Below are 27,168 nucleotides of genomic sequence, written 5' to 3'. Positions count from 1 at the left end.
TGTTTATAGGCACCTCTTTATAATCAGTAAATTCAGCTGATTGAAATAATAATAAAAATAAACAAATGATGGCGGCACGGTGGCACAGCAGGTAGTGTCGCCGTTACACAGCTCCAGGGGCCTGGAGGTTGTGGGTTCGATTCCCGCTCCGGGTGACTGTCTGTTGGGAGTTGGTGTGTTCTCCCTCTGTCTATGTGGGTTTCCTCCGGGTGCTCCGGTTTCCTCCCACAGTCCAAAAACACACGTTGGTAGGTGGATTGGCGACTCAAAAGTGTGTGTGTGTGTGCGCATCTACGTTGCCCTGTGAAGGACTGGCGCCCCCTCCAGGGTGTGTTCCCGCCTTGCGCCCAATGATTCCAGGTAGGCTCTGGACCCACCGTGTCCCTGAACTGGATAAGGGTTACAGATAATGAATGAATGAATGGATGAATGAATATGAATCAATTGCACGATGATCAATGGTGGGGGATAAACCACATATAAATACCCTTGTATGAAAAATATGATTTGTAGATGTCCACAACTACAAAAATGTATTAAAAAAACTATAGTGAGGGTAAGGGTGGGGTTTAGAAAAGACATGAATTATGAAACAGTTCATCACTATATTATTCATAGATTCATTCATTCATTCATTGTCTGTAAGCGCTTATCCAGTTCAGGGTCGCGGAGGGTCTGTAGACTACCTGGAATCATTGGGCACAAGGCAGGAACACACCCTGGAGGGGGCGCCAGTCCTTCACAGGGCGACACACACTCACCCATTCACTCACACACTCACACCTATGGACACTTTCGCCAATCTACCTACCAACATGTGTTTTTGGACTGTTGGAGGAAAGCAGAGCTCCCGTAAGAAACCCACATGGACACGGAGAGAACACACCACAGGGAACGCCTCATTGACAGTCCCTTGGACCGCGGTTCGAACCCACAACCCCTGGACCCTGGAGCTGTGAGACAGTGACACTCCCTGCTGCAACACCATGCCGCCCCTTTATCGATACATTACTCATATCAAATTATATAAAGTACCATTTATTGATGGGTACTATATAGGCTTGCACTCTGTGTTTTCTCGGTGTGTGTGCACTTTTTGGATGTATTATGAAGTGCTTTCTCATCTTCGCGAAGCTGGTAATCCCTTTAAAACATTATGAAATCGGATAATGAAAATGACGGTGATGTGTGGGGGTGAGTGGAGCTACTTGTTTAAACAGCTGTCTGCTCAAACGCTCTTCTTTGCTTTGAAACAAACCAGACATGTATGGTCTGGTTTGGGTTTTTTTTTGTTTTTCTTCCTGAGATATAATGCAACCATGTGAATTTGAGTTACAGGATAGAAACCGATTCTCCTGAAGGTCCCATATTAAAGTTTAGGTTACATATAAAGGTTAGAAAGAGTTTTGTTTATTTTCTGGAGCTGTAAATAAGTTTGAATAGTTTATAGAATATTAAACTTAGTGTTTTGAAACATTCCACTATGAGCAAGTGAATATAAGGAGCGTCCACCAAATGCTCTGTTTTTCAAAGAGCTTATGGATCACCATTTTGTGAGGGCATTGTGACATGATTGAGGGGATGTGGTGAAAGTGCACCTGTAGGTTAAGGCCAGAAATCACTGTTGAATGTGTGGCCTTTGAGCCCTCAGACATTACTGCATTAGGAAACAACATGCTTCTTTGATATATATATATTCACATGGGCTTAGGAGTACTTCAGAAAATGGAACACTCTCCACCATGACATAATGAAATGTAAACAGAAACTTTGTTACAAAAGAACAAAGCCATATGTCAATTCCAAACACAAACTCGGCTGGGTTCTCTGGGTGCGACCTCATCTCAGATGAGACTTGAGAATGTTCCTTATTTATGTTGATTTATTTACGAGAATCCTGTTTTTCACCTGGTTTTTAGTACAAAGTTTGTGTTTAGTACAAAAAATGTGAGTGAGGCAAAAATTGACGAATCAGAACAGTTTATTCTCTTTATGCTTAGGTGGGCGGAGCTTGCGTTTGATGCACACTGCAGTGGATGATGCTGGGAGATACACCTGTATTGTATCTAATGCTGCTGGAGAGGACAGAAAGAACTTTGACCTGGATGTACTAGGTAATATCATGGGTGGATTTTGTTTGTTTTGTTGCTGTTATTATAATACTGAGGATAAAATCATGCATGGTTAAATTCTGGAATATTAAATATATTATGAATATTGCCAACTTTCCACAGTCCTCTTAACCCATTCCCACCCACTCTAACACAAACTAATGTTAAATGTTAATTGTTCACGTCTTTAAAACAAAGCAACGACATCCTTAGTATAGATGGATTAGCTTTGTTAATTTAACCCTTTACTGACCCTTGAAGGTGTAACCCTACAAGTGGATGATTGACGTAACTGACACTTATGTTGTTTCTGTCAAATCCATATGAGACCACGTTTGAAATTTTGAGAACTAGTTCTAGTTTTAGTGTATGGCATAAAATTTTTTTCGCCTGTTTCTGATTAGTTCCCCCCAGCATTTTGAATCAAGGTGGACTGCAGGATGTAAGAGTGAAGGAGGGTCAGAATGTCACCCTGACCTGTGAGGCCACTGGTAGGTCATCACACCTCTGTTAATGCACATTTAATGTTAAATTTATTATTTTCTCCATTATATTATTATACTGACACCTAGAGGACTAGATGTATTGGATATTCTGTACTAAATGTATTTTAAACATGGCCATTCTCATGTGGGGGACCCCCTCTGTGGAGCATATACTGGTTCTTTATTAGAGTACAAAGCAATGTGAGTTAAGATTATGTGAAAAAAAAATAGAAAAATAATAAGTGATCATTACATTGCTGATGATGTTTAGGGAACCCAGTCCCGGAGATCTCATGGCTGAAAGATGGTCAGGCTGTTGTACAGAACGCTCGGCTACAGGTGATGTCACATGGGCGTTTCCTGCACATCAGCGAGGCTCAGGTAGTGGACACTGGACGATACAGCTGTCTGGCCTCAAACAGTGCTGGAGACAGGAGCACACACTTCAACCTTAATGTTCTTGGTATGTATGCCTGTGTTTATGAAGTATCTGTTGATAAATATTTATAAAGAGAGTATTCAATAAAGAGAGTACTCAATAAAAATAATCATTTGAAGACAAGAACTATGATGAGATGTACTACACTTTCCATCAGTGAATGAAAATGAAAATATACATTTGATTGGATTTGAAATCAGAAAAATGCAAGGAAGTGAAAACAGGTAAACGCTCCATCTGTTTACTGTCATCAGGTTTACGATGAAATGCGTTCCTCTTTTCCGCTGCTCTCTGCTCAGACGACTTTCTGAAATCAGTTCACACACAGATAAAACACACAGCAGTATATGCTGCTGTGTCTCATGGTTGTGGGTGTTAGGTACACTGAGTCGGACTGACGGAGGCGGACGCACACGCTACAACACAGACTTTTATTTACAAGAAAATACCAAAACAAACACAAACTGACTCGAGGGCAAACACGAAGCGAGGAAAGAACATGACAAGGAATTATAACAAAACGACACGACAAGGAGTAGGAGACAAAACGACATGAGTTGTAACAGGAACGAAACAAAACAAGGAACTGGAACGAGAAACACAACTAGGAATGAGAACATGAAACAACATGACTAGAGCTAGGAATTCTAACAAAATGACATGAGTAGGAGACAAAACAAGAACAAGCATGACTAGGAATTATAACCAAACGACATGACTTTCAGTAGGACACATGACTCCTCCAAGCAAGTGACACCAGGGAACTTAAATACACAAACAGACGAGACACACCTGAAACAGATAACGAGGGTGACGGACAAGGAGGCGGAACAAAGGCGGAAACAAAAACAATACCAAACAGAGCCATGTACTGAGAGAGCACATGGCGGGGAAAACAGACATGACAGGACGAGGGCGTGACAGTGGGGAACAAAGAGGGTTGTCCTTTAGGAATGTGAGTAAATTTGGTCTAAAATGGCTCTCAGATTCTATCTTGTTGATAAAGCCATCTCACTGAGCAGAGTCTGCAGAGACCGGCGGGGCAGAATTAATTAAAAAATTAACATTATTAGTGATGAGAAGTTGACTCCCAGAGAATCACTTCTATTAACTGTAGACGAGTTGAAATAATGTTTTTGAAAAAAGTGGCCTTATGCCTTCCATAAATTTGGACATTAACATGTTTTTAAATGTGACATCATATTTAAACAAATGTTTATGTAAGTAATAAGTAATTAAGTAATACCTCCTCTAAAATAGAAAAACCTATAAAAATACATGAGTCAAATTAGTCTTTTGATGGAGTAAAACTGCACAAACCTGTTTGTCGACTAAAATTAAACTAAAATTAACGATAATTTAAAGACTACAAATGTGACTAAAACTAATGCACATTTTAGTAAGAAAAAAAAACAAGCTAAAACTACAAACAAAGTCAGCTGCCAAAATTCACACTGCCAATAAATCAGTGTGTGAACTGCATCAAATGTAAAGATGCCTTGCTTGTTCACAATGCTGAAGTATGTCTGTTTCTCCCCCAGTCTCCCCCACCATCGCTGGCTCTGGACCAGAGGGCTCCTCCGAGGAGGTGACTGTGACTCTGAACAGTCCCACTTCTCTAGTGTGCGAAGCTCAGTCCTACCCCCCTGCCATCATCAACTGGCTCAAAGATGGAATGCCGTTTGAGTCCAGCCGGAACGTCAGAGTGCTGCCAGGTTACAAATGCAAGCACCATCCACTGCATTATCACATTTAAAAGGGCATTGCCGTTTCAACCTTAGCTTTAATTACCCAGTGCCCCCCTCAACAACAAGCGTCCCTCTAACCATAGCTTTACAAACACAGTGCCCCCAGTATTTGGCACGTGTGCTAATATCCGTATGCCATCCCCTGTATCCTTGTCCTCAGGAGGCCGCACACTACAGATCCTGAATGCTCAAGAAGAAGATGCAGGGAGATACACATGCGTGGCCACCAACGAGGCTGGCGAGACCCTGAAGAACTACGAGGTCAAAGTTTATAGTGAGTGTGTGAGAGTTGGAGACTCTAATATTGACCAGGCTGCCTCTCTAACAATCATATGGCTTACACTCTGTGTGTTTGTGCCCTGTGTGCATGTGTTTCCATCTACAGTTCCCCCTGTTATCAGTAAAGATGGTATAGGAGAGGGATTTGCCCCCAGAGAGATCAAGATTAAAGTCAACAACACCCTGACTCTGGAGTGTGAGGCCCAAGCCATACCTACCCCTTCTCTTCAGTGGTACAAAGATGGCCAGGTCAGAAAGAATCACAATCACGTTACTATTTCACAACAACAGCTTGCAAAATTAGGCCATGTTTTTTTTGAAGAGGTTCAAGCACTCCTTGGATCGGTGGCTGGAGAAAAAGCTCTGTATGAACTGGGGGCGTGGAGCTGTGTTCAATCCCAAAAAATACAATAATATGTGAATATACGAGGAGTAAACAACGCTTAACACGGACTAGAGCAGGTACCATGCAATGGAAAGGCACCATGTCTGGAATGGGTTTCCCAAACGTTGCAAGCTGTGTCCTGATCGATCTGTGACTGAGGACCATTTTGGGGTTTTTTATTCACCTGTTTTTAATTCAGATATTTCATTGTACCTCAGCCAGTGCAACAATTACATTCTGGTGTCTACTAGCATTTATTTAACCCTACCTGGATCATAGAACACGAGGCATAGAACTATTTGAGATCACAGTTTAACACACACACACACTCCATCACACCTGTGGACACACGCACACATGTAAAGACCTCCTCACAGACAGTGACACGAAGTAGTGATTGAACCCACATCCCTAGGAACCTAGATCTGTGTGACAGCAACCAACATGATGATATTTAATCGATTACTTCTCCCTCTTTGCTGTGTTTCTCTAGATCCTGAAGGCAGAAGGCCGGATTACAATCACCACTAGTGGTCGTATTGTCCAGATAAAGCAGGCTCAGGTGTCTGATACTGGCCGCTACACCTGCGTCGCAACCAACATTGCTGGAGAGGATGAGAAGGACTTTGATGTAAATATACAAGGTGAACAGGGCCCCACACTTTTCAGATTATCAGCCTCAGCATTGTTCACACTGCAGGGCCAATCCAGTTTGTTTTTCGGAATATGATTCTAAGAGAGTGAAAGTCAGACTGAAAGTGACAAACGCATTATACATTTGCTTATAGCTGCATTGGCTTTCATAGTAATGACGCAGTTACACTGAGGTTGGGAAGAGTAAAAAGTCCTGAAACAAATGATAAAGAATCTGATCTGACTTGTCAAACTGACTCTCGTATTAAAACAGATTTGGAACAACCTACAAAGACAGAGTGTATATTCCTGTATATTCCACATTCAATGAGCTATGTTTTATACATATATTTGAGGATCTGAGGCGGCACGGTGGTGCAGTAGGTAGTGTCGCAGTTACACAGCTCCAGGGGCTTGGAAGTTGTGGGTTCGATTCCTGCTCCAGGTGACTGTCTGTGAGGAGTTAGTGTGTTCTCCCCGTGTGCGCGTGGGTTTCCTCCGGGTGACTGTCTGTGAGGAGTTAGTGTGTTCTCCCTGTGTCCGCATGGGTTTCCTCCGGGTGCTCCGGTTTCCTCCCACAGTCCAAAAACACACGTTGGTAGGTGGATTGGTGACTCCAAAATATCCGTAGGTGTGAGTGAATGTGTGTGTCTGTGTTCCCCTGTGAAGGACTGGCGCCCCCTCCAGGGTGTATTCCCTGCCTTGTGCCCAATGATTCCAGGTAGGCTCTGGACCCACCGCGACCCTGAACTGGATACGGGTTACGGATAATAAATGAATGAGGATCTGATCTCCAGCTGGTATAATGCATGATACAATGCTTTTTCTCTCAGTTCCGCCCAGTTTCCGGGGAAACGGAGGCTCTGGTTCTGGCCCTGGTCCAGGTGGAGACACGAAGGATGTGATTCTAAATAACCCTTTGTCGCTCTACTGCGAGACCAATGCTGTCCCCCCTCCCACACTCACATGGTACAAAGATGGACGACCAATTGCATCCAACGACAGAGTGCTCATCTTACCTGGTGAGTCTGTGTATCCTTTTTATATCTACACCAAATATTAGGAAGTTAGTAAGTTCTAGGCATTACAAAATCAAAGAGACTTTGAGGTGAGTGTGTGTTTGTTTCTTTCTGGGGCAAATCACACAGGTGGGAGAGTGCTTCAGGTCCCACGAGCTCTGGCGGAGGATTCTGGGAGGTATACATGTGTTGCTGTCAATGAGGCGGGAGAAGACTCTATCCAGTATGATGTCCGAGTGTTGTGTAAGTGCACCCAGAAACGAGGAGTAGCAGAATATGTTATCAAAATGAGCAATACAATGTAAAGAGTACGTGTAACTATCTTGTCCCCTCAATGATATAGTATTATTATTATTATAATTGTTTATAATTGTGTGTTGAAATACACAGTGCCTCCCTCTATCAGAGGAGCTGACAGAGACGTCCCTGATGAGGCTGTGGTCTTGGTCAATAAGACTACTTTATTGGAGTGTCATGCAGATGGGAGTCCCTCTCCTAAAATCAGCTGGTTCAAGGACAGCCTGCCTCTTCACGTAGACAGGACACACACTCTGCTGTCCAACGGCAGGACACTGCAGGTGAGATGGGCGGTATATCTTCTGTTGGATTGATAGGTTTGGTTTCTCCCTGGGTCAAGTTCTAAGATTATTTGGACATGTTAATATCTTCTCAGTGGCAGATGTTTTATATTTCAATATATAAAGTGTGCGAAAGTTTGTGGATGTATATTCTTACTACTGACTACTTGCACCCACTGTTGACAAAGGTGTTCTGTGGTACACACACATTTTGCTTACTCTCAAATCTTTGAAAAAGAACATCTGACAGTCTGTGACAGAACAACCTCCGGGTGACTGTCTGTGAGGAGTGTGGTGTTCTCCCTGTGTCTCCATGGGTTTCCTCCGGGTGACTGTCTGTGAGGAGTGTGGTGTTCTCCCTGTGTCTGCGTGGGTTTCCTCCGGGTGACTGTCTGTGAGGAGTGTGGTGTTCTCCCTGTGTCTCCATGGGTTTCCTCCGGGTGACTGTCTGTGAGGAGTGTGGTGTTCTCCCTGTGTCTGCGTGGGTTTCCTCCGGGTGACTGTCTGTGAGGAGTGTGGTGTGTTCTCCCTGTGTCCGCGTGGGTTTCCTCCGGGTGACTGTCTGTGAGGAGTGTGGTGTGTTCTCCCTGTGTCTGCGTGGGTTTCCTCCGGGTGACTGTCTGTGAGGAGTTGGTGTGTTCTCCCTGTGTCTGCGTGGGTTTCCTCTGGGTGACTGTCTGTGAGGAGTTTGGTGTGTTCTCCCTGTGTCCGTGTGGGTTTCCTCCGGGTGACTGTCTGTGAGGAGTTGGTGTGTTCTCCCTGTGTCAACATTAGAATAAAACCAATGACATTATTCCAGTGTGATACTCTCTGTGTGAATGTGTGGGTTTAACTTTCTCCAAATCTCTCCTCGTGTAGTCCGTATTATTTGAGGTTATCATCCAATACCTAGTTTAACATGTTAATAAATAATGATTTTAAATAATGTGTGCTGTTGATTTAACAAATTCATGCAAATCAAGGAGAATCTGAACAAAACATTGTTCTTCAAACTCACACCTACTACTTTATAGAAAAAAATGATCTCATATTTCTTTTTTTTGATATATATATATTCTTATTTCTTTGATTATGTACAACTTTATATAAGCACCACGCGTACTGAGAAAGCATTAGTTTAAATAGGTAAGAAATTAGGTAAGGTTTAATCAGTGTGGTTTGTTTTTATGTTTCAGATTCTGAATGCTCAGGTGACCGATACCGGACGTTATAAGTGTGTGGCTGAAAACGTGGCTGGAAGTGCAGAGAAATACTTTAATCTCAACGTTCATGGTAAGTTTTCTGTTGTTTCTCTCACAGAGGTTTTTGTAGTAATTACACTTTGGTGAAATAACACTATTTGATTAACTCAACACTAGTAGCAAATGACCTGAATGTGTTGTAATGTAATCTTATCTAGTTATATTATGGGTTTTTGGCAGTTAATGTCCTCCTCCAAGCGTGTTGAGCTTCAGGATGTGGCGTTAGTAGCAGTTTAAAAAGAAACAAAAAGGCTCAGGCTGGGACAAGTTTTATTTGTCTCAGAGGAAGCATGACCTAGCTTGGTAGCATTGTGTGATTGGGGTAGACCTAGCAAGTGTATGGAGCTGGAAATTACTTAAAACAGTGGGGACAAAATGGGCAAAAGTTTAACTGTATAAATATATACAGTTTAATTTCAAATATTAAACTGTATATTTATTCAAAATGTCAATGCAGTTCAAAGTGTTATGAATATTTATTTGATAAAATAATTGTTGTGATTCTGTTCGCTGCAGTTCCTCCCACTATCCTGGGTGTAAATATGGAGAATGCCACAGTGGTGGTGAATAATTTCATTTCTCTGAGCTGTGAGGCCACTGGCCTCCCCCCTCCCACTCTGAGTTGGCTCAAAGACAGGAGACCAGTACGGGCCAACACCAATGCTCTTATCATGCCAGGTACACCTACATACACTAACACATATGCACACATATATACATTTCTGGTAGGCACACAATAATAATAAATGCCCCTGGTACACACACAAACACAAAAACACATGTACATACAGGAACATTTAGTAATACTGAGATTAAAAGGTTTGTTTCATGAATAACAATAGAGATGCGGATCATTTGCGTTCACATTGTCTTTGTTTTTATTTTTCAGGTGGGAGAACTTTGCAGATTCTGAAGGCTAAGTTGTCTGATGGTGGGAAGTACAGCTGTGTGGCCATCAATCCAGCAGGAGAGGCTCAGAAACTCATCTACCTTACAGTGTTTGGTCAGTGAGTGTGTATGAGTGACTCTGTTATCTAACATAACCAGACTACGCAATTAGTTTTCTCCTCCAAGCATCTCCTCCAGCACCAGTTTGGAAGTGGTGGCTGGCTTCAAACATCTCAGGAGAAGGAGAGCAAGGGCATGGTTCCAATTAATTAAATATTTGACCGTGATACGTTTCACCCTCTATAGTGCCCCCTAGTATCAGGGACGGTGGTGGAGACTCACCTGTGGTGGTCAGTGTGCGTGTGAGGAATTCAGTCACTCTGGAGTGCCAGTCCAATGCTGTGCCCACTCCTACCATCACCTGGTACAAGAATGGACGCCTCATCACTGAGACTGCCAACCTACGCATACTCGCTGACGGACAGATGCTGAAACTTAAAGGAGCAGAGGTGTGTGTGTGTGTTAAGACTGACTCAAAGTTAGGAGGTCAGTCAAGCTTCTGGGGTCTTTAGACATTTTTCTTTTGCCTGACGTCTTAATTCTGCCTTTAAATGAGTGTACAGTGGTCAGTTTCACACAAAATGTTTCACATGGTGAGAGGCAGATGATCTTTCATAACCTCGTAAGTCCGGAGGTGGGACAAGTATGACCTCAAGGTAAGATGGTATCGAATAGCAGACTCTACAGAACCATTTTTCTGCACTGTATTATCCCCAAAATATAAATATAAATATCAATTATCATTGAATTTGATGTTTGGGCACATTCATAGACCCTATAGTGTTAAAGTGATGGTTTGGGTGAATTTTATCAATCACACAAATGTACTCTGTAAACAACTGATGTAATTCCATAGTTCAGGTTCTACAGTAACATACTGTATTCTTAGTTTCTGTAATTAGAATGAACTAAATCTGTGCACGAATAAAACACGAACCACTAAGAGCAAGTTAAATATTACTAGCCTACGTTCTCAATCGTAAACATCAACAAAATGGATGCACATTTGCAGTGATGTTTCATTGATGGAACTCGAACGAATTCAGTGACAAATACATTTTTCTTGCTTGCCATTTTCAGGCTACTTAGTGTTATGTTTTGTTGGATGAAATGAAAAGTGTAATTTTTAATAATGGTATTAGCAGAGGTCGGGTTTCCAAAAAATTATTTGAAGTGTAGATTACCTGTTTACCAAATCTCCTTCCTCTCTCCCTGTGTGTTTCAGGTGTCCGACACTGGCCAGTACGTCTGCAAGGCCACCAACGTAGCAGGCCAGGTGGACAAGAACTTTCATCTTAACATCTATGGTTAGAAACGACTGCAGAACTTTCTTAAACTTCCTCCTATCTGTTACTGGCCCAGTGATTTAATTTTAGTTTAGTGCTGGCTTTGATATAGGAATTACAGTGTGTTAATCATTTTAGGTTTAACAGAAGACCTCACAAGTGTGTAACATAATGTGAATTTTATGTGTGTGAGCAGTGCCTCCCAGTATTGATGGTCCAGCAGAAGAGCATGTGGTGGAGACCATCAGTAATCCAGTGACCTTCTCCTGTGATGCCACAGGGATCCCTCCTCCCAGCCTCACATGGATAAAGAATGGCAGAGTCATTGGTGAGAAATCCCTCACTCGTTATATGTAACAGATGACAATCAAACCCTTTGTGTGCTGAATCTGATGGGTTTGAACAGGGAAAACACTAAACAGTGGAGTGCCTTGGGCCTCTGTTGCAAATACAACTTTGAAGTCCACTTTTATACCATTAGTAGTTATATACATTGTCCCTTAAGTTAGATTTAATAGCTATAGGGCAGCATGGTGGTGCAGCAGGTAGGTGTCGCAGTCACACATCTCCAGGGACCTGGAGGTTGTGGGTTCAAGTCCCGCTCCTGGTGACTGTCTGTGAGGAGTGTGGTGTGTTCTCCCTGTGTCTGCGTGGGTTTCCTCCGGGTGACTGTCTGTGAGGGGTGTGGTGTGTTCTCCCTGTGTCTGCATGGGTTTCCTCCGTGTGCTCCGGTTTCCTCCCACTGTCCAAAAACACACGTTGGTAGGTGGATTGGCGACTTAAAAGTGTCCGTAGGTGTGAGTGTGTTTGTTGCCCTGTGAAGGACTGGTGCCCCCTCCAGGGTGTATTCCTGCCTTGCGCCCAATGATTCCAGGTTTAAATAAAAAAAAACTTTAACCTGCCCCTCCTTAGTCATGTGTGTAGTCATGGGTGTGTTACTTATCGCAAAAATTGTGGATGTGAGATTATGTGTGACTAGAATGTACCCATTAAAATCTGTTATCTTTGGAATGCTTTAAACACAGAGTCCAAAATTACTTTAATTTCTTTACTCTGAATATCTGGAAGGATTTTTTTTTTTCATTTTTTTCATCTCATTTGAACACTTTATAGAGAATTCAGAGTCTCTGGAGATGCACATCCTGTCTGGAGGAAGCAAGCTGCAGATTGCCCGCTCGCAGCTGTCTGACAGCGGCACATACATCTGCCTGGCTTCCAACATTGAGGGCAAAGCTCGCAAGAGCTACCACCTCACCATACACGGTAAATCCCCTCAGCATTAAGCACAGCACCACAGTCACAGCACAGCAGTGAAGTCTGAACTGAATAGAATGTGGTTTGTGAAGTCTATTTTGCTACAGCTCACAAGAAGTGTTATTTTTTTATTTCAATTTTATTTTAAGTTTAAAAATTGCATGAGTGTTTTTTACGTTGTGTTGAAGTTTTATGGGCTCTGGAACAATAGAAATAAATGGACTGATAGGAATGGTTTAAAATCTTAAAAATTATATAAAAACATTTTCAATTATTTTCCATTATAATTAGGAAATGGTTTATCTTTCTGTACAATTTGGGAGATATGATTATTTTTCCCAATTTGTGATTATTTTAATTAATATGTGACTTGTTTATTTATGGGACCATAACCTCCATTTTATTTTTTACCCCAAATTTTACAAGAAATATTTAGTTTCAAGTTTAGTATATTTACTGCCCCATTGTTTGACTGGTGGTGTCTCTTGTTTTCTTTTTGCTGTAGTTCCACCCAGTATCGTAGGGTCAGATCTACCTGGTGAGGTCAGTGTTCTGCTAAATGACAGCATCCAGCTTGTGTGTCAAGCAGAAGGGACGCCACCCCCCACCATCCAGTGGCTGAAGGATGGACAAGCTCTGAGCAAGACTGGCCTCAAGAATATCAGGTGTGTGGCTGTTGGTCTTTCTGTGTGTGTGTGTGTGTGTGTGTGGAGTTGTGTTGTTCTCATTTCCTGAAGCTAATCCATTTGTAAAAACATCATATTAACACTTTTGCTTCAGATCTGAAAGAATCCACAGCTTTTTTGTGTTAATCGTTACACAGTGAGAAGGCAGCTCAGTGCTATGGGTCTGAAAGGATGTGAGACTATCTAGAAGACATTTTTACATGTGTTGGGGAATTTGCAAATCAAACAAAGGAAACTGAATGACAGGAAATGTGGTCTCTGTTTTTTGCACAGAGATTGTTTTATGTATGTTAAAACCAGTACTACAGTTTGATATGCTTCTTTCTTTAGGATCAGCCCTGATGGCAGTATTCTTACAATAACAGCTGCCCACACAGCAGATGGTGGGAAATACACGTGCTTGGCTACTAACAAAGCTGGAGAAGAGGACAAGGTGTTTAATATTAATGTATATGGTAAGTTTACATGACTAGTAACAATACCCAATCACTAAAATGCAAAATGAAATGAAAAACATTAAGGAAAGCCTTTTGTGGTTAAGGACAAAGTTTATCATACACCATCATACAAACACTGTATCATGGGGAAATGTCTTATTTTATGATCCTGGAAGTTCACATACTAATGTGGGGGGGAAATATTTTGGCAGTAATCCATTCAATATGTTTCCAAGCACTTTAACAATCAGATCATGAGAAAATTTAGAGTCTACCTGAGTCACCCAGTAACCAGATTTTTTCTAAACAAGATTCACACTTTCACGACTGCTTAGAAACTCACCCATTTACTGCAGCGTATCATGAATATAACGTAGAGTACAGTCTGGTGACAGTCTGTGAGGAGTGTGGTGTGTTCTCCCTGTGTCTGTGTGGGTTTCCTCCGGGTGACTGTCTGTGAGGAATTGGTGTGTTCTCCCTGTGTCTGTGTGGGTTTCCTCCGGGTGACTGTCTGTGAGGAGTGTGGTGTGTTCTCCCTGTGTCTGCGTGGGTTTCCTCAGAGTGACTGTCTGTGAGGAGTGTGGTGTGTTCTCCCTGTGTCTGCGTGGGTTTCCTCCGGGTGCTCCGGTTTCTTCCCACGATCCAAAAACACACGTTGGTAGGTGGATTGGTGACTCAAAACTGTCCATAGGTGTGAGTGTGAGTGAATGTGTGCCGCCCTGTGAAGAACTGGTGCCCCCACCAGGGTGTGTTCCCGCCTTGCTCCCAGTGATTCCTGGTAGGCTCCAGACCCACAGCAACCCTGAACTGGATAAATGGTTACAGTCTATGAATGGAACCCATGTCATAATTTTAGCAGTAAAATAAATTTTTTTAAAAATCATCTTTATCCAATTCTGTTTTCTAGCATTTTCCTTTAAAACCTTTGCTGCAAGGGTTGCACATTGGCAAAACAGGTAGTGTCGCTCTCACACAGCTCCAGAGTCCTGGGGTTGTGGGTTCAAGCCCTGCTCCAGGTGACTTTCTGTGAGGAGTTTAGTGTGATCTTTCCTTGTGTGAGTGAATGTGTGAGTGTGTAGCCCTGCATAAAACTAAAGACCCAAAACAACCCTGAACTGGATAAGTGGTTACAGACAATGAATAAACGAATGAACTTTTGCTGCGTACATGATCATTTGAACGATAACTGCCAAAGTCTGATAACGATTGTATGGTTGGTCTGCATAAAAACACATTCGCTGTGTCCAATCCACAGTCCCTCCGGAGATCCAGGGAAATGGGGATGTGGCCGAGGAATTAACTGCAGTGCAAGATAGCTCATTGAATATTGAGTGTGTAGCCAGTGGCTCCCCACCTCCTCAGCTGAACTGGCTGAAGAATGGTCTGCCCTTGCCTGTGTCGGCTCACACACGCCTGCTATCTGCTGGACAGCTGCTCCGGTAAGACCGACCATAGCATGGACCATAGTCTGCAACTGTAAGATGTCAGATCACTCCTAATAAGTAAATAATGTGTAGAAATCTCTTGGACAATAAGCATGAAAAGAAATAGAGAATGTCTTACTGGGCATTTTTAAAAAACACTTAAAGCCTTTTTAGATTTTATCCTTCAGATCCGAATGTACAGGGTGGGCCATTTATATGGATACACCGTAATAAAATTTAAGTTTACAAGTCTCTGACCACTTATAAAATGTGTTCAAAGTGCTGCCCATTGTGTTCTCCCACTGTTTTTCCATTGTTTACCATTGTTTTTCTTGTGAAAATCCCAATACGTTTGATGTGTCACATGACCCTCTTCTCATTGAAAAAACAAAAGCTGGATCCAAAATGGCCGACTTCAAAATGGCCACCATGGTCACCACACATCTTGAATAGTTTCCCCTCTCCCGTATACTGATGTGAACACAAACAGGAAGTTAATATCACCAACCATTCTCATTTTATTAAGGTGTATCATATAAATGGCCAAGAAAAAAAACAATTGAAGATTTATGAACGGTCAAATATTAATTATCTTTGTACATGTATAAATCATATGTTAATGTAACTAAATTCTCTTATTGTTGGTCAGTATCACCCGTGTCCAGGTGTCAGATGAAGGCACTTACACTTGTGTGGCTTCTAACCGAGCTGGAGTGGACAACAGACACTACAGTCTACAGGTGTACGGTCAGTACAACACTTAGTGTTCTGGACATATCAAAATTACTACATTAAACATGCCTGCCCTATGTGTAGGGGAGCCATTTTGTTGAGCATATCGTTTTCAAGATATATATCATTTTTAAGCTATCATACTTATTTAGGTATTTATTTACTTACTTAATAAATGAATCAAATCATTATATGACATTCCTGTGCCTGGTGAATGTCCAGTCCCCCCCAGTCTGGACGGAGCAGGTTCCACAGACGATGTGACACTAGTCAGAGGGAGCATGGTGGCTCTGGTGTGTATCTCGGATGGGACACCAACTCCTGTGGTCTCCTGGCTCAAGGAGGGTTCAGCTCTGCCTGTGGAACCTCACACTGTCCTGCTGAACCACAACAGCACTCTGCAGATATCTCATGTCCAGATCCGCAACACGGGACACTACACCTGCCTCGCTCGCAACCAGGCTGGAGAAGCCCAGCGCCACTTCAACCTCAAAATCCTGGGTGAGAGAGAAAGAGAGAGACTTTACTTTATATGGCCATATGTATTAGGACACCGGCTTATTCCAAATTTTTTCTGAAATCATAGCTCGTTGAACTCAATCCCCTTATTCTTCTCTCAGATCCTCCGCGGATAAATGGCTCTGGATTCCACTTGGAGGTGTCGGTGGTGGTGAATCATGTTCTGGAGCTGGTTTGTGAGGCAGAGGGTATACCTGCACCCACACTGACCTGGGTGAAGGATGGAAGACCATTGCCTCAAACACACAACTTGAGATTCCTTCGTGGAGGAGAAGTGCTCCGGATCAGCTCAGCACAGGTCACAGAATGAAAAACACACATGCGTACACACACACACACACTCACAATGTCTCAATGCTTTCAAAGGACATTAAGTAGACTTCCATTCATTTCGTGTAGAATTTTTATTCATTGTCTGTAACCCTTATCCAGTTCAGGGTCATGGAGGGTCCGGAGTCTACCCAGAATCACTGGGTGCAGGGCAGGAACACACCCTGTAGGGGGCGCCAGTCCTTTAAAGGGCGACACATTCACTCACACACATGGACACTTTTGAGTCACCAATCCACCTACCAACGTGTGTTTTTGGACTGTGGGAGGAAACCGGAGCACCCAGAGGAAACCCACGCAGACACAGGGAGACACACTCCTCACAGACAGTCACCCAGAGGAAACCCACGCAGACACAGGGAGACACACTCCTCACAGACAGTCACCCAGAGGAAACCCACGCAGACACAGGGAGAACACACCACACTCCTCACAGACAGTCACCCGGAGGAAACCCACACAGACACAGAGAGAACACACCACACTCCTCACAGACAGTCACCCGGAGCGGGACTCGAACCCACAACCTCCAGGTCCCTGGAGCTGTGTGACTGCGACACCTACCTGCTGCACCACCGTGCCCTTCACGTAGACTTACCCTGACTTTAACCATAACTACTACTACCCTAAACATAACACATCTTCACCTTAAAGTTTAATGAGGTTGTCTACATCATGGGGACATGATTTTTGTCATCATAAAAACAAGTCCCCACAGTTTGAGTCCGTAAACACATTCCCCACAGCAACATGATTTTGTGAACAACATACACATACACATATTCGTTGCATGGAAATTTTGTGGACCAATCGTGTCCCAGCAAACATCCGAAGGATCCATTTGTACTGTACTGTGTCTGATATGGTACTGGCCTCTCCCAAAGACACAAGAAGACACTCAGCCAGTTTGTAAACAAAGATATTCTCTCTAAAAACTCTTTCTGTTGCATTGTCTGCCTGCAGGTCGAGGACACTGGGAGGTACACTTGTCTGGCCACTAGTCCCGCGGGAGATGATGACAAAGAATTCCTGGTCAGAGTGCACGGTGCGTGCAGCAAAATCCTATTCTGTGTATTATTAAAAATACATATGCTTCCATTGCCTTTTACATATAATCTTGTTGACCACAGTACCACCAAACATTGCTGGAGAGAGTGGTGTCCAAGATGTGTCAGTGCTTCAGAACAGACAGGTGACTCTTGAGTGCAAGTCAGATGCTGTACCACCTCCCACACTGTCCTGGCTCAAAGACGGAGCTCCACTTAAGGTACACACAGATGTTTGAGGGAGTGACTTATGGATGTGAATGGATAGAGCAGCATATTCTCTGGTTACATAAAATTAACATTATCTTGCTTGGATCAGATAGGGCTCTATAAGTTTGGTAGCCCTTGGTTCTGATAAAATCCTTACTGACTAATGACTCACCGCATTGTCTCTCTTCAGGCGTCTCCTCGAGTGCGTGTTTTGTCCAGTGGTCGCTACCTGCAGATCAATAATGCAGAGCTTGGAGATGCAGGTCGCTACACCTGTATGGCCAGCAACATCGCAGGGGAGACGAGACGCCATTTCAATCTCAGTGTGAATGGTGAGCAGCTCCAGCTTTGCACATTATCTCTCTTAGGAAATGTCCGACAGTGAAACGAACACTGCATGATGGACAACCTATCAGACACAAAGTACCAGTATAAAAAAAATACGTTACTACCAGGAGCCGCAAGCAAATATGCATCCACACAACTACAATACCACAGCAACCATAACTTCTTATGACAATCGCAGATTGAGTCGACTCCAAGAGTTTCAGTTCCAGACGGTCAAGGAATCAAATCTTTGGGAGTCAATTCCACTATTCTATCTGTGTGTACTTGGATGGCGTTATATTGTACGCCGCTCTCAGTGGGAACAGAGGCAGTGGGATGGCTTTGTAACCAGACTCTGAAATTAACATAGGATATTTCTTATCTGCCCTGTCACAGAGCTGTGAGGGAAAAATCAAAGTGGGCTATATATAATGAATTGTGCATCCATATGTGTTTGTATATCTATAGTTGTCCCCACTATACAAGAAGGTCCTCAAGCTGTGTCTGTACACATCAACCAGCCTGTGGTCCTGGAGTGTATTGTTAGTGGGATCCCGGCCCCACAAGTCACCTGGAGGAAACATGGAGCCATTCTGGCTGGAAACAGTCCAAGGTCTGTAAAATATTCTGGATCCATTCTTTAAAAAAAACGTCTGTAAGTTAATTCTCTGGAATTACTTTTGCCTGGTTCTTCTGTGGACAGGTATGCATTTTCCCCCGACGGTTCTCTCCATATCCACTCAGCCCAAGTGACTGATACCGGCCGCTATTTGTGCATGGCCACAAACCAGGCAGGAACCCAGCGCAGGAGAGTAGATCTGCAGGTTTATGGTGAGTGACCTCCCCACCTTCTAGAAGTGTTCTGGTTTGTCCCTTTTACAGTTTAGTTTAGTCCTGGATTTCTTGGCCACAGTCAGGTGTTTATTATAATAATAATGACAGTAATTAGCATATCTTCACTTCTCTTCACTTCTCTTTCTTCAAACCCCAGTACCCCCTTCGATATCAGAGGGCCCCACTAATGTCACCGTGATCGTAAATATTCAGACCACCCTGTCCTGTGAGGCCTCAGGTATCCCCAAACCCACTGTCACCTGGACCAAAGACACTCGCCCTCTCAACACCGATCAGAACCAGAATATGTACAGGTTCAGCCAGGTTTTTTTCCTCTTTTATTGCCTCTAAGTTGCATATTTATTATTTTCAAGAATCCTGCAATTCTACAACACTCTCACGTTGACTTACAAATGATGAACTACAGTAAATTTTATGTTTGTTTATGCCGACAGATTGCTGTCATCAGGTTCTCTGGTTGTCATAGCGCCCACAGTAGAAGACACAGCGCTGTATGAGTGTGTGGTGTCCAATGAGGCGGGACAGGACAGCAAAGTCATTCACTTCACTGTACACGGTGAGAACAGTTTACAGGTGCCAAGGCATTGAGATTGTCTTTATGAGAGACGTAGGGCTTAGTCTATTGTTACTAGTCTAAAAACTGTGCTCCTCTGTAGTGCCACCCTCCATAGCTGATGAGGCCACAGAGCTTGTGGTGAACAGACTGTCCCAAGTGGTCATTGGCTGCTCTGCATCTGGAGTGCCCCAGCCTGTCCTGCACTGGACCAAAGATGGACTGCGGCTGGCCGAAAAGGGAGAGGGCTACAGGACCCTGCCCTCTGGTGAGTGTGTCTCTGTCTCTGTTCAGGCGTTTAACAACAGTATTGAGCAAAAAGGGGCGTCAGTCTCTGTGGTCAGGGAACTAGGGACCAAGACATCATTGTAGGTGTGTTCAATAAAAAATATATTTCAAATAAAGAGATATTTAAATTCTCGTTTAAAGTAACACTAGGTAAGATTTGGTGTTTTTGTTCCTGGGCTCCCGCTACAGTACATTTTTACAGAATTGACCTGAAATGAAGAAGGTGGGTGGGAAAACATCCTCCTTCCCTTCCTCCTCCAAAAATTACATGGTGCAGTTTCTGTAGTGCTGAGCCCAGAGTAGCAGAAACTTTATTCTCCTTTTTACATTTTTAAGCTGTTATTTTAAAATGGTAAAAATGCTACCTAGAGGTCCTTTAAATTATGCAAATAAGGATTAATTACCATAAATGCAACCCAAGAGCTTTAGAGAGTTTTGATTGACTTTGCTATTTCTAAATGGTGATTGGGATAATCCTGGTTTCTTTTAGGTCCTCTGGAAATCACGGCTGCAGAGTTGAGTCACGCTGGTCGTTACACGTGTTTTGCAAAGAACGCTGCAGGATCCGCCCATCGTTATGTCCATGTCATTGTACAGGGTAAGGAGGCAGCACTAATCAAGTTGCAGCAACAAACACAGCTGGTCTTATTATACTCCCAACATCTTGGTGCCAGATACCACAGGGCACATTCAGAGGTCTTGTAACATGACATAATCACCCCATAGGTCAGAGCTGTTTTGGCAGCATGTTTAATAACAGTGGGTCTTCAGGTTTTGGCTCATTAGTGTTTATACTTGCAGCCCATTGTCTTTGTGCCATTGTTAGTGGTTTGATAAACAGTGAAATCAGCCTTTTCCTTTGGTACCTTTCAGAACCTCCAGTGATTCAAACTCACCCCTCAACACTGGACGTGATCCTGAACAGCCACATAACCCTGCCGTGCCGAGCTGTGGGCTCCCCAAGACCCACAATTACTTGGCAGAAAGAGGGCATCAACATCTTCACGTCTGGTACGAGCCAGTTGTGTGCTTTCACACCTCACTTGCAGACATCAGTCACATACACCTCATTGCCAAAAGTATTCACTCACCCATCCAAATACAAATTAAATTCAGGTGTTCCAATCTCTTTCATGGCCACTGGTGTATAAAACCAAGCACCTAGGCATGCAGACACCTTCTATAAATATTTTTGAAAGAATGGGTTGCCCTCAGTAGCTCACGTCCAGTCGTGAAATTTCCTCGCTGACAAATGTTCCACAGTCAGCGTGTAAGTGGTATTACAACAAAATGGAAGCAATTGGGAACTACAGCAAATCAGCCTCAAAGTGGTAGGCCATGAAAATGACAGAGCGGGGTCAGCTGATCCTGAGGCACATAGTGTGCAGAGGTCGCCAACTTTCTGCAGACTTAGTCACTACAAACCCCCAAACTTCTGGAAGAATGGTGAAAAATTTTCATAAACACACTCCTAGAAGAGTTCCCAGAAGAGTTGAAGCTATAGCTGCAAAGGGTGGGCTGACATTGTATTAAACCCTATGGATTTAGAATTGGATGTCACTCAATTTCCTATCCTTGTGAAGCCAGACGAGCGAACACTTTTGGCAATATAGTGTATCAGAACAATCAGCAGGACTTAAGCTATCTAACATTATCATCAGCAATAACTTAGATATGATAGAGGATCAGTGAGTAATCCAGCTGGGACTATGACCCAAAAATGATCCCTATAAACTGTTATAATGGTACAGTTCTGTTTCTGCTCTGTTTAGAAAGAGTTTAACAGATTGGAGATCGGAATCATTCCAGAAATGCTAATGTGTTTAAAAGGGAGTGAATCCTAGTGGAATGCAATTAGCATGAGCTCAATGACTTTTTCACATTATTATGTACAAAACGTATTCCTTAAAATTACCAAAGCGGTTCTGTTCTATCAACTTTATGGATACTTTATCATTAGGAGGGGATCTCACTGTTCTGCCCAGTGGGGGCCTGCAGATCTCTCGTGCCAAAGCAGAAGATGCTGGAACCTACATGTGTGTGGCCCAGAATCCAGCAGGTACAGCACTGGGCAAGACCAAACTCAGAGTGCAAGGTGAGAACATGTATCTGTCACCATAGCTTTTATAGAAATTTAGTTTTTTTGTTTGTTAATGATGTTATGTACTAAGAAGTAATATGTAAAATCCTAAAATATTCTAAATAATTTGTTGAGGAACTTTATTCTTGAATTTTTTTGTTATTCACTGACGTTCACTGGCACTGATCTTTTTTGGCAATAGATTGTCTTTGCTCATAAAAGACTAGGCATATTCTGGATGCTCCATTCAGAGCCAAACATGATTTCATCACCAGTTTAAGATGTTTTTGAACATTTCACAATGTTTCCAACCTTATTTTGTCATGCACATTTTAGACACACAGCATTAAAACTGTCTGTTATTCCTTTTAACAGTTCCTCCAGTCATCGTTTTAAGCACCAAATCCTACTCTGTGGCTGTGGATGGTGCAGTGACCCTGCAGTGCCAGGCTGAGGGCTATCCAACACCCTCGGTCAGCTGGCATAAGGATGGACAGCCTCTTGCTGAGTCTGTGCGGCAGCGTGTGCTGAGCTCTGGATCTCTGCACATAGCCTTTACCCAGCCAGGAGACACGGGCAAATATACCTGCACTGCTGCCAATGCAGCTGGGAGCAGCAGCATAGACATGAGCCTCACCATACTCAGTGAGTCAGGAATTGAAAGAGTATGGCAGTGATGGATGGATAAATAATTGGCTTTTGAGGATCTGTCCAGCCTTGGCTGCAGATACAGCTTCAATTTCTCTGGGAAGGCCAGACATTAAATGTTGCGCCATTTTCTGTGAGGATCTAATTGTGTTCACCCACCAGAAAACGTTTGAGGTCAGTTACTGATGTTGCATGATTAGTTCTGGATCACGTTTCCTTGTTCTGATGCGTCATGAATCCAAAAGATGCATTTCCATGGCTCCATATCACATATCTGTGGGAAAATATACCCATCTACCTAATATTTTGGCACTGAGCTTTGAACAAACTCCAGAAGTAATGATTCAGCATCAGTACCTGACCTCTCTAATGTTCTCAAGACTGAGTGCCATCAAGTTCTCACAGAAATGATGCATTATCAAAATCTTATTCAAGATTAACATGCTTATCTGTTATACTATTGCTGTAATTCTCATGTTAGCTTTATTTTCTTTCCTCCTCAGTCCCTCCCTCTGTCCATGGAGGTGAACCAGAGTTATGGGTGGCGGAGAACACTCAGGCTTTGTTGTCATGTGTGGTGGAGGGTGTTCCTCAGCCCTCTCTGAGTTGGGAGAAGGAGGGCGTACCACTGACAGACACCGTAGGAGAGTACACCATCCTGCCAACTGGAGAACTCATCATAGACAAGGCTCAGGTCTGAGAAAAAAAACTCTTATTGATTTTAATCATACAATTTTTTATAAACAAATTATTCTGTACGTCTTCTTGCTGAAGCCAAGACATTAATGGCATCTGAATGGCGCTAATGTGCCTAGCTTACAAAGCCATTAGTGTAGGGTGACCAGACGTCCTCTTTTACCCGGACATGTCCTCTTTTTTAGACTTAAAAAAATGTCCGGGCGGAATTTCACAAACGTCTGGGATTTTGTTTTTCTAGAGCTTACATAGAACTTCGAGAAGTTTCGTTCACAAACTAGTCCCGCCCTCCCCTACTCCGATTGGTTCGCTTGAGTGAGAAGGGGGCGTGGTGAAGTAGCCTAAAGTCTTCGGATTGGACGGTCTGACTGTAGAGCTACCGTTATTGGTCGATAACCTTCTCTGTAATCATTTAATTGGTCAGTCTGCACGTCAGTAGTCGTCCACCCCCCCGGAGACATGTCATCTTTTTCACCATCTCAGATCTGGTCACCCTACATTAGTGTACTGACGCCTAGTGGACTAGGTGTTTCACAGAGTCTGTTTTTAAACAATTTTAAACGTTTGCCTCCATGTAACAGACCTGCTCTTTGGAGTATAAACTGGTCGACTCAGGAACTACAAAGCAAGTTATTTATAAACAGTTGGTTTAAAGTTCTCCTCCAAAACTAATGAAGCATATTTCATGCATTTTGGATTGCAGCCAGAGGATGCTGGGAGTTACACCTGTGTGGCCACTAACTCCGTGGGTCAGGACAGTCAGACAATCACTCTGTCCATCCACACACACCCAGCTTTCACTGAGTTATTGGGCGATGTGTCTCTGAATAAAGGAGACCGCCTCCTGCTCACCTGCGGGGCCATCGGCATCCCTCCTCCCAAAATCACATGGGCGTTCAACAATAACATCGTCCCAGGTAAAGAACCCTGAGAAACCCCACAGTTAGGCCTGTAATACTAATTACATTATCTCCTTATCTTACAATATATGGACATTACCACAATAATTGTGTTAACTTGCATGTGTCACCAATATTTTAGCTAGTGGTGCTGCTCTTTTCTCAAGTTTTCTCTGGTCTCTCAAATTGTTATGTTGATTTTTTGAAAACAGTGGTTATTTTATTTTATTTTTTCTTTTATTACTTGGGCGGCACAGTGGCACAGCAGGTAGTGTCGCAGTCACACAGCTCCAGTGACCTGGAGGTTGTGGGTTCAATTCCCGCTCCGAGAGACTGTCTGTGAGGAGTTGGTGTGTTTTCCTTGTGTCTGCGTGGGTTTCCTCCGGGTGCTCTGGTTTCCTCTCACAGTCCAAAAACACAAGTTAGTAGGTTGATTGGCGACTCAAAAGTGACCGTGTGTGTTAGTGAATGTGTGTGTTGCCTTGTGAAGGACTGGCGCCCCCTCCAGGGTGTATTCCAAGGTAGACTCTTGCGCCCAATGATTCCAGGTAGACTCTGGACCCACCGTGACCCTGAATTGGATAAGGGTTATAGATAATGGATGGATGGATGTATGGTTTTATTACTTAAATGGCCAAACTCTCAGTTTAAGTTCATTATTTCCTTATTCATTTTCCTAATCTTTATAGTCACTTGGGATTTCTTATCTTGAAGCTACTTGTTTATTTATTTATTTGTTTTCTTAAGTTGCTCGTTCATCTAGTAAATCTTTCTCTTCATTCATTATTTATTGTAGCTTATTATGACCATGTGAATGGCCACAGTGAGCTTGTGATTGAGCATGTCAGTAAGGACGACGCAGGCACCTACTCCTGTGTGGCTGAGAACCGTGTGGGATCCATCAAATCTCTGGGTTTTGTCTACGTCAAAGGTACCGTTCAGACTCAGATTAACCAAATAAGTTTGTATTCACTGTAAAATAGTCAAATGTTCTGAGGAAATGTGACTCACTGTATACTTTCCCTGTGTCCCTCCTATAACAGAACCCCCTATAATAGACGGAGATGTCCATTCTAACCATATTGAGCCTCTTGGAGGGAATGCCATTCTGAACTGTGAGGTGCGAGGAGATCCCCTGCCCACCATCCAGTGGAGCAAGAAGGGCATCATTGTCCAGATCAGCAACCGCATCCGCCAACTGGACAATGGCTCTCTGGCAATCTACGGCACTGTGGTACTACAACCTGATCCCCTTTTTCTTATACCTTTACTAATTTCATTAATACCTACTTCAAAATCTTTCACACTTCAGCTGGTTCCAGTGTATAAGTCATTTAAGGCTACTTGAGATTGGCTTGATTTCTCCATAGAAAACATTACCAATAGAATTGGATACAGTGGAGCAGCTGCACATGAGCCTAAGCTCATTCCTAGTGCCAAATGTTGACTAGAGGGGTGTATAGCCCTCCATCATTGTCCTGTTAGGTAACTGTATTTTCTGGAGTGATGGAGCATCTTTGAATATGATTGGCATTACTGTTTGTGGCCGAATTCATTCATTCATTATCTGTAACCCTTATCCAGTTCAGGGTTGCGGTGGGTCCAGAGCCTACCTGGACTCATTGGGTGCAATGCAGGAATACACCCTGGAGGTGGCGCCAGTCCTTCACAGGGCAACACACACTCACACATTCACTCACACACTCACACCTACAGATACTTTTGAGTCGCCAACGTGTGTTTTTGGACTGTGGGAGGAAACCGGAGCACCCGGAGGAAACCCGAGTGGACACAGGGAGAACACACCAAACTCCTCACAGACAGTCACCCGGAGGAAACCCACGCAGACACAGAGAGAACACACCACACTCCTCACAGACAGTTACCCGGAGGAAACCCACACGGACACAGGGAGAGCACAGCAAACTCCTCACAGACAGTCACCCGGAGGAAACCCACGCAGACACAGAGAGAACACACCACACTCCTCACAGACAGTTACCCGGAGGAAACCCACACGGACACAGGGAGAGCACAGCAAACTCCTCACAGACAGTCACCCGGAGCGGGAATCGAACCCACAACTTCCAGGTCCCTGGAGCTGTGTGACTGAGACACTACCTGCTTTCAATTCAATCTAAAAGCAGTGTTTCAGTATCTGGAGTAAAGTCTTAGCCAGAAGATTAGCAGCTGTTACCACAGCAACGGGGGTCCAAACAACCTACTAATACATTTAATTTCAAATCGAATATTGGGCGACTAAAAATTCTTGGCCATGTAGTGTAACTTAGTATTGATTATTAGCTCATATATATCATTCATTTTCATTTTATTTAAACATCAGAGAGTTCCTAAGTAGTAGCCTCTTAGCACATGGCCCCTCGTGGTCAACCTGTCGGCAGGTTTACATCAGCAGGCACTAATATGCGTTCTCCTATTTAAAATCTGCGAAGAGGGCACATTCACAAGGTACGGAGTGAAATAAATCACAGTAGAATCAGAGCTTTCTGTTTGCAGTGTTTTTTTTGTCACTGAAGGAATTATGCAGAAAGCTAACTGCTCAGTGTTTTTTCAAAGTGAGCACAAGGGTTTATTTGAAGCGGAATGTGAGGCGGTCACAGCTGATCTCTGTAGTGTCCAATATGACCACAAACAATGTCCAGCTATTCAGTCATTACACATCAAACACATGTGAGTGGCATGCCACTCAGGTCTCTGTACATGTTACAAACACTACTTCTGACTTGCTTCTTATTTCTCAGAGCGAGGATGCGGGTAACTATGTGTGTGTGGCTACGAATGATGCTGGAGTTGTGGAACGGACAGTCACTCTCACCATACAGAGTAAGTCAATTGTCGCATATTCTGTCACACTTTTCTTGTATTGGTGAAAAACCCCTATGTAACGTAGCATTAGAAGTCATACCCAAGGACTGACATAGAATAGTGTGGCTGCCTGGGTGTGGAACTGAACCCCACTCTGCCAGAGGGTTACCCAATGCACCAACCCCAGTCTACAATAAGGTTACACA

At 43.3% G+C, this 27,168-nt stretch overlaps 1 protein-coding gene across 1 annotated transcript in view; it reads left to right on the top strand.

Moving 5' to 3' along the window:
- Positions 1-27,168, top strand: part of hmcn1 (hemicentin 1) — a 131,649-nt gene that overhangs the window by 87,138 nt on the left and 17,343 nt on the right. Inside the window, exons 45-84 of the mRNA XM_066677878.1 lie at positions 2,001-2,114; positions 2,516-2,602; positions 2,868-3,059; positions 4,577-4,750; positions 4,944-5,057; positions 5,169-5,311; positions 5,941-6,091; positions 6,914-7,102; positions 7,229-7,342; positions 7,490-7,677; positions 8,853-8,949; positions 9,435-9,596; positions 9,808-9,921; positions 10,113-10,315; positions 11,092-11,173; positions 11,349-11,480; positions 12,266-12,415; positions 12,912-13,071; positions 13,423-13,547; positions 14,785-14,968; positions 15,603-15,700; positions 15,908-16,186; positions 16,306-16,502; positions 17,498-17,579; positions 17,665-17,801; positions 17,981-18,122; positions 18,586-18,730; positions 18,821-18,948; positions 19,109-19,265; positions 19,407-19,528; positions 19,629-19,793; positions 20,304-20,411; positions 20,687-20,824; positions 21,774-21,908; positions 22,269-22,538; positions 23,045-23,235; positions 23,941-24,154; positions 24,933-25,067; positions 25,180-25,370; positions 26,899-26,980. Of these exons, the coding sequence (XP_066533975.1) occupies positions 2,001-2,114; positions 2,516-2,602; positions 2,868-3,059; positions 4,577-4,750; positions 4,944-5,057; positions 5,169-5,311; positions 5,941-6,091; positions 6,914-7,102; positions 7,229-7,342; positions 7,490-7,677; positions 8,853-8,949; positions 9,435-9,596; positions 9,808-9,921; positions 10,113-10,315; positions 11,092-11,173; positions 11,349-11,480; positions 12,266-12,415; positions 12,912-13,071; positions 13,423-13,547; positions 14,785-14,968; positions 15,603-15,700; positions 15,908-16,186; positions 16,306-16,502; positions 17,498-17,579; positions 17,665-17,801; positions 17,981-18,122; positions 18,586-18,730; positions 18,821-18,948; positions 19,109-19,265; positions 19,407-19,528; positions 19,629-19,793; positions 20,304-20,411; positions 20,687-20,824; positions 21,774-21,908; positions 22,269-22,538; positions 23,045-23,235; positions 23,941-24,154; positions 24,933-25,067; positions 25,180-25,370; positions 26,899-26,980 (5,991 nt within the window). The remainder of the gene's footprint in view (positions 1-2,000; positions 2,115-2,515; positions 2,603-2,867; positions 3,060-4,576; positions 4,751-4,943; positions 5,058-5,168; positions 5,312-5,940; positions 6,092-6,913; positions 7,103-7,228; positions 7,343-7,489; positions 7,678-8,852; positions 8,950-9,434; positions 9,597-9,807; positions 9,922-10,112; positions 10,316-11,091; positions 11,174-11,348; positions 11,481-12,265; positions 12,416-12,911; positions 13,072-13,422; positions 13,548-14,784; positions 14,969-15,602; positions 15,701-15,907; positions 16,187-16,305; positions 16,503-17,497; positions 17,580-17,664; positions 17,802-17,980; positions 18,123-18,585; positions 18,731-18,820; positions 18,949-19,108; positions 19,266-19,406; positions 19,529-19,628; positions 19,794-20,303; positions 20,412-20,686; positions 20,825-21,773; positions 21,909-22,268; positions 22,539-23,044; positions 23,236-23,940; positions 24,155-24,932; positions 25,068-25,179; positions 25,371-26,898; positions 26,981-27,168) is intronic.

This window comes from Hoplias malabaricus, chromosome 7, assembly GCF_029633855.1.
Source record: "Hoplias malabaricus isolate fHopMal1 chromosome 7, fHopMal1.hap1, whole genome shotgun sequence".
NCBI lineage: Eukaryota > Metazoa > Chordata > Actinopteri > Characiformes > Erythrinidae > Hoplias > Hoplias malabaricus.
Note: the sequence above shows the minus strand (reverse complement) of the source record. Positions and strands in the feature narration are given on the sequence as shown.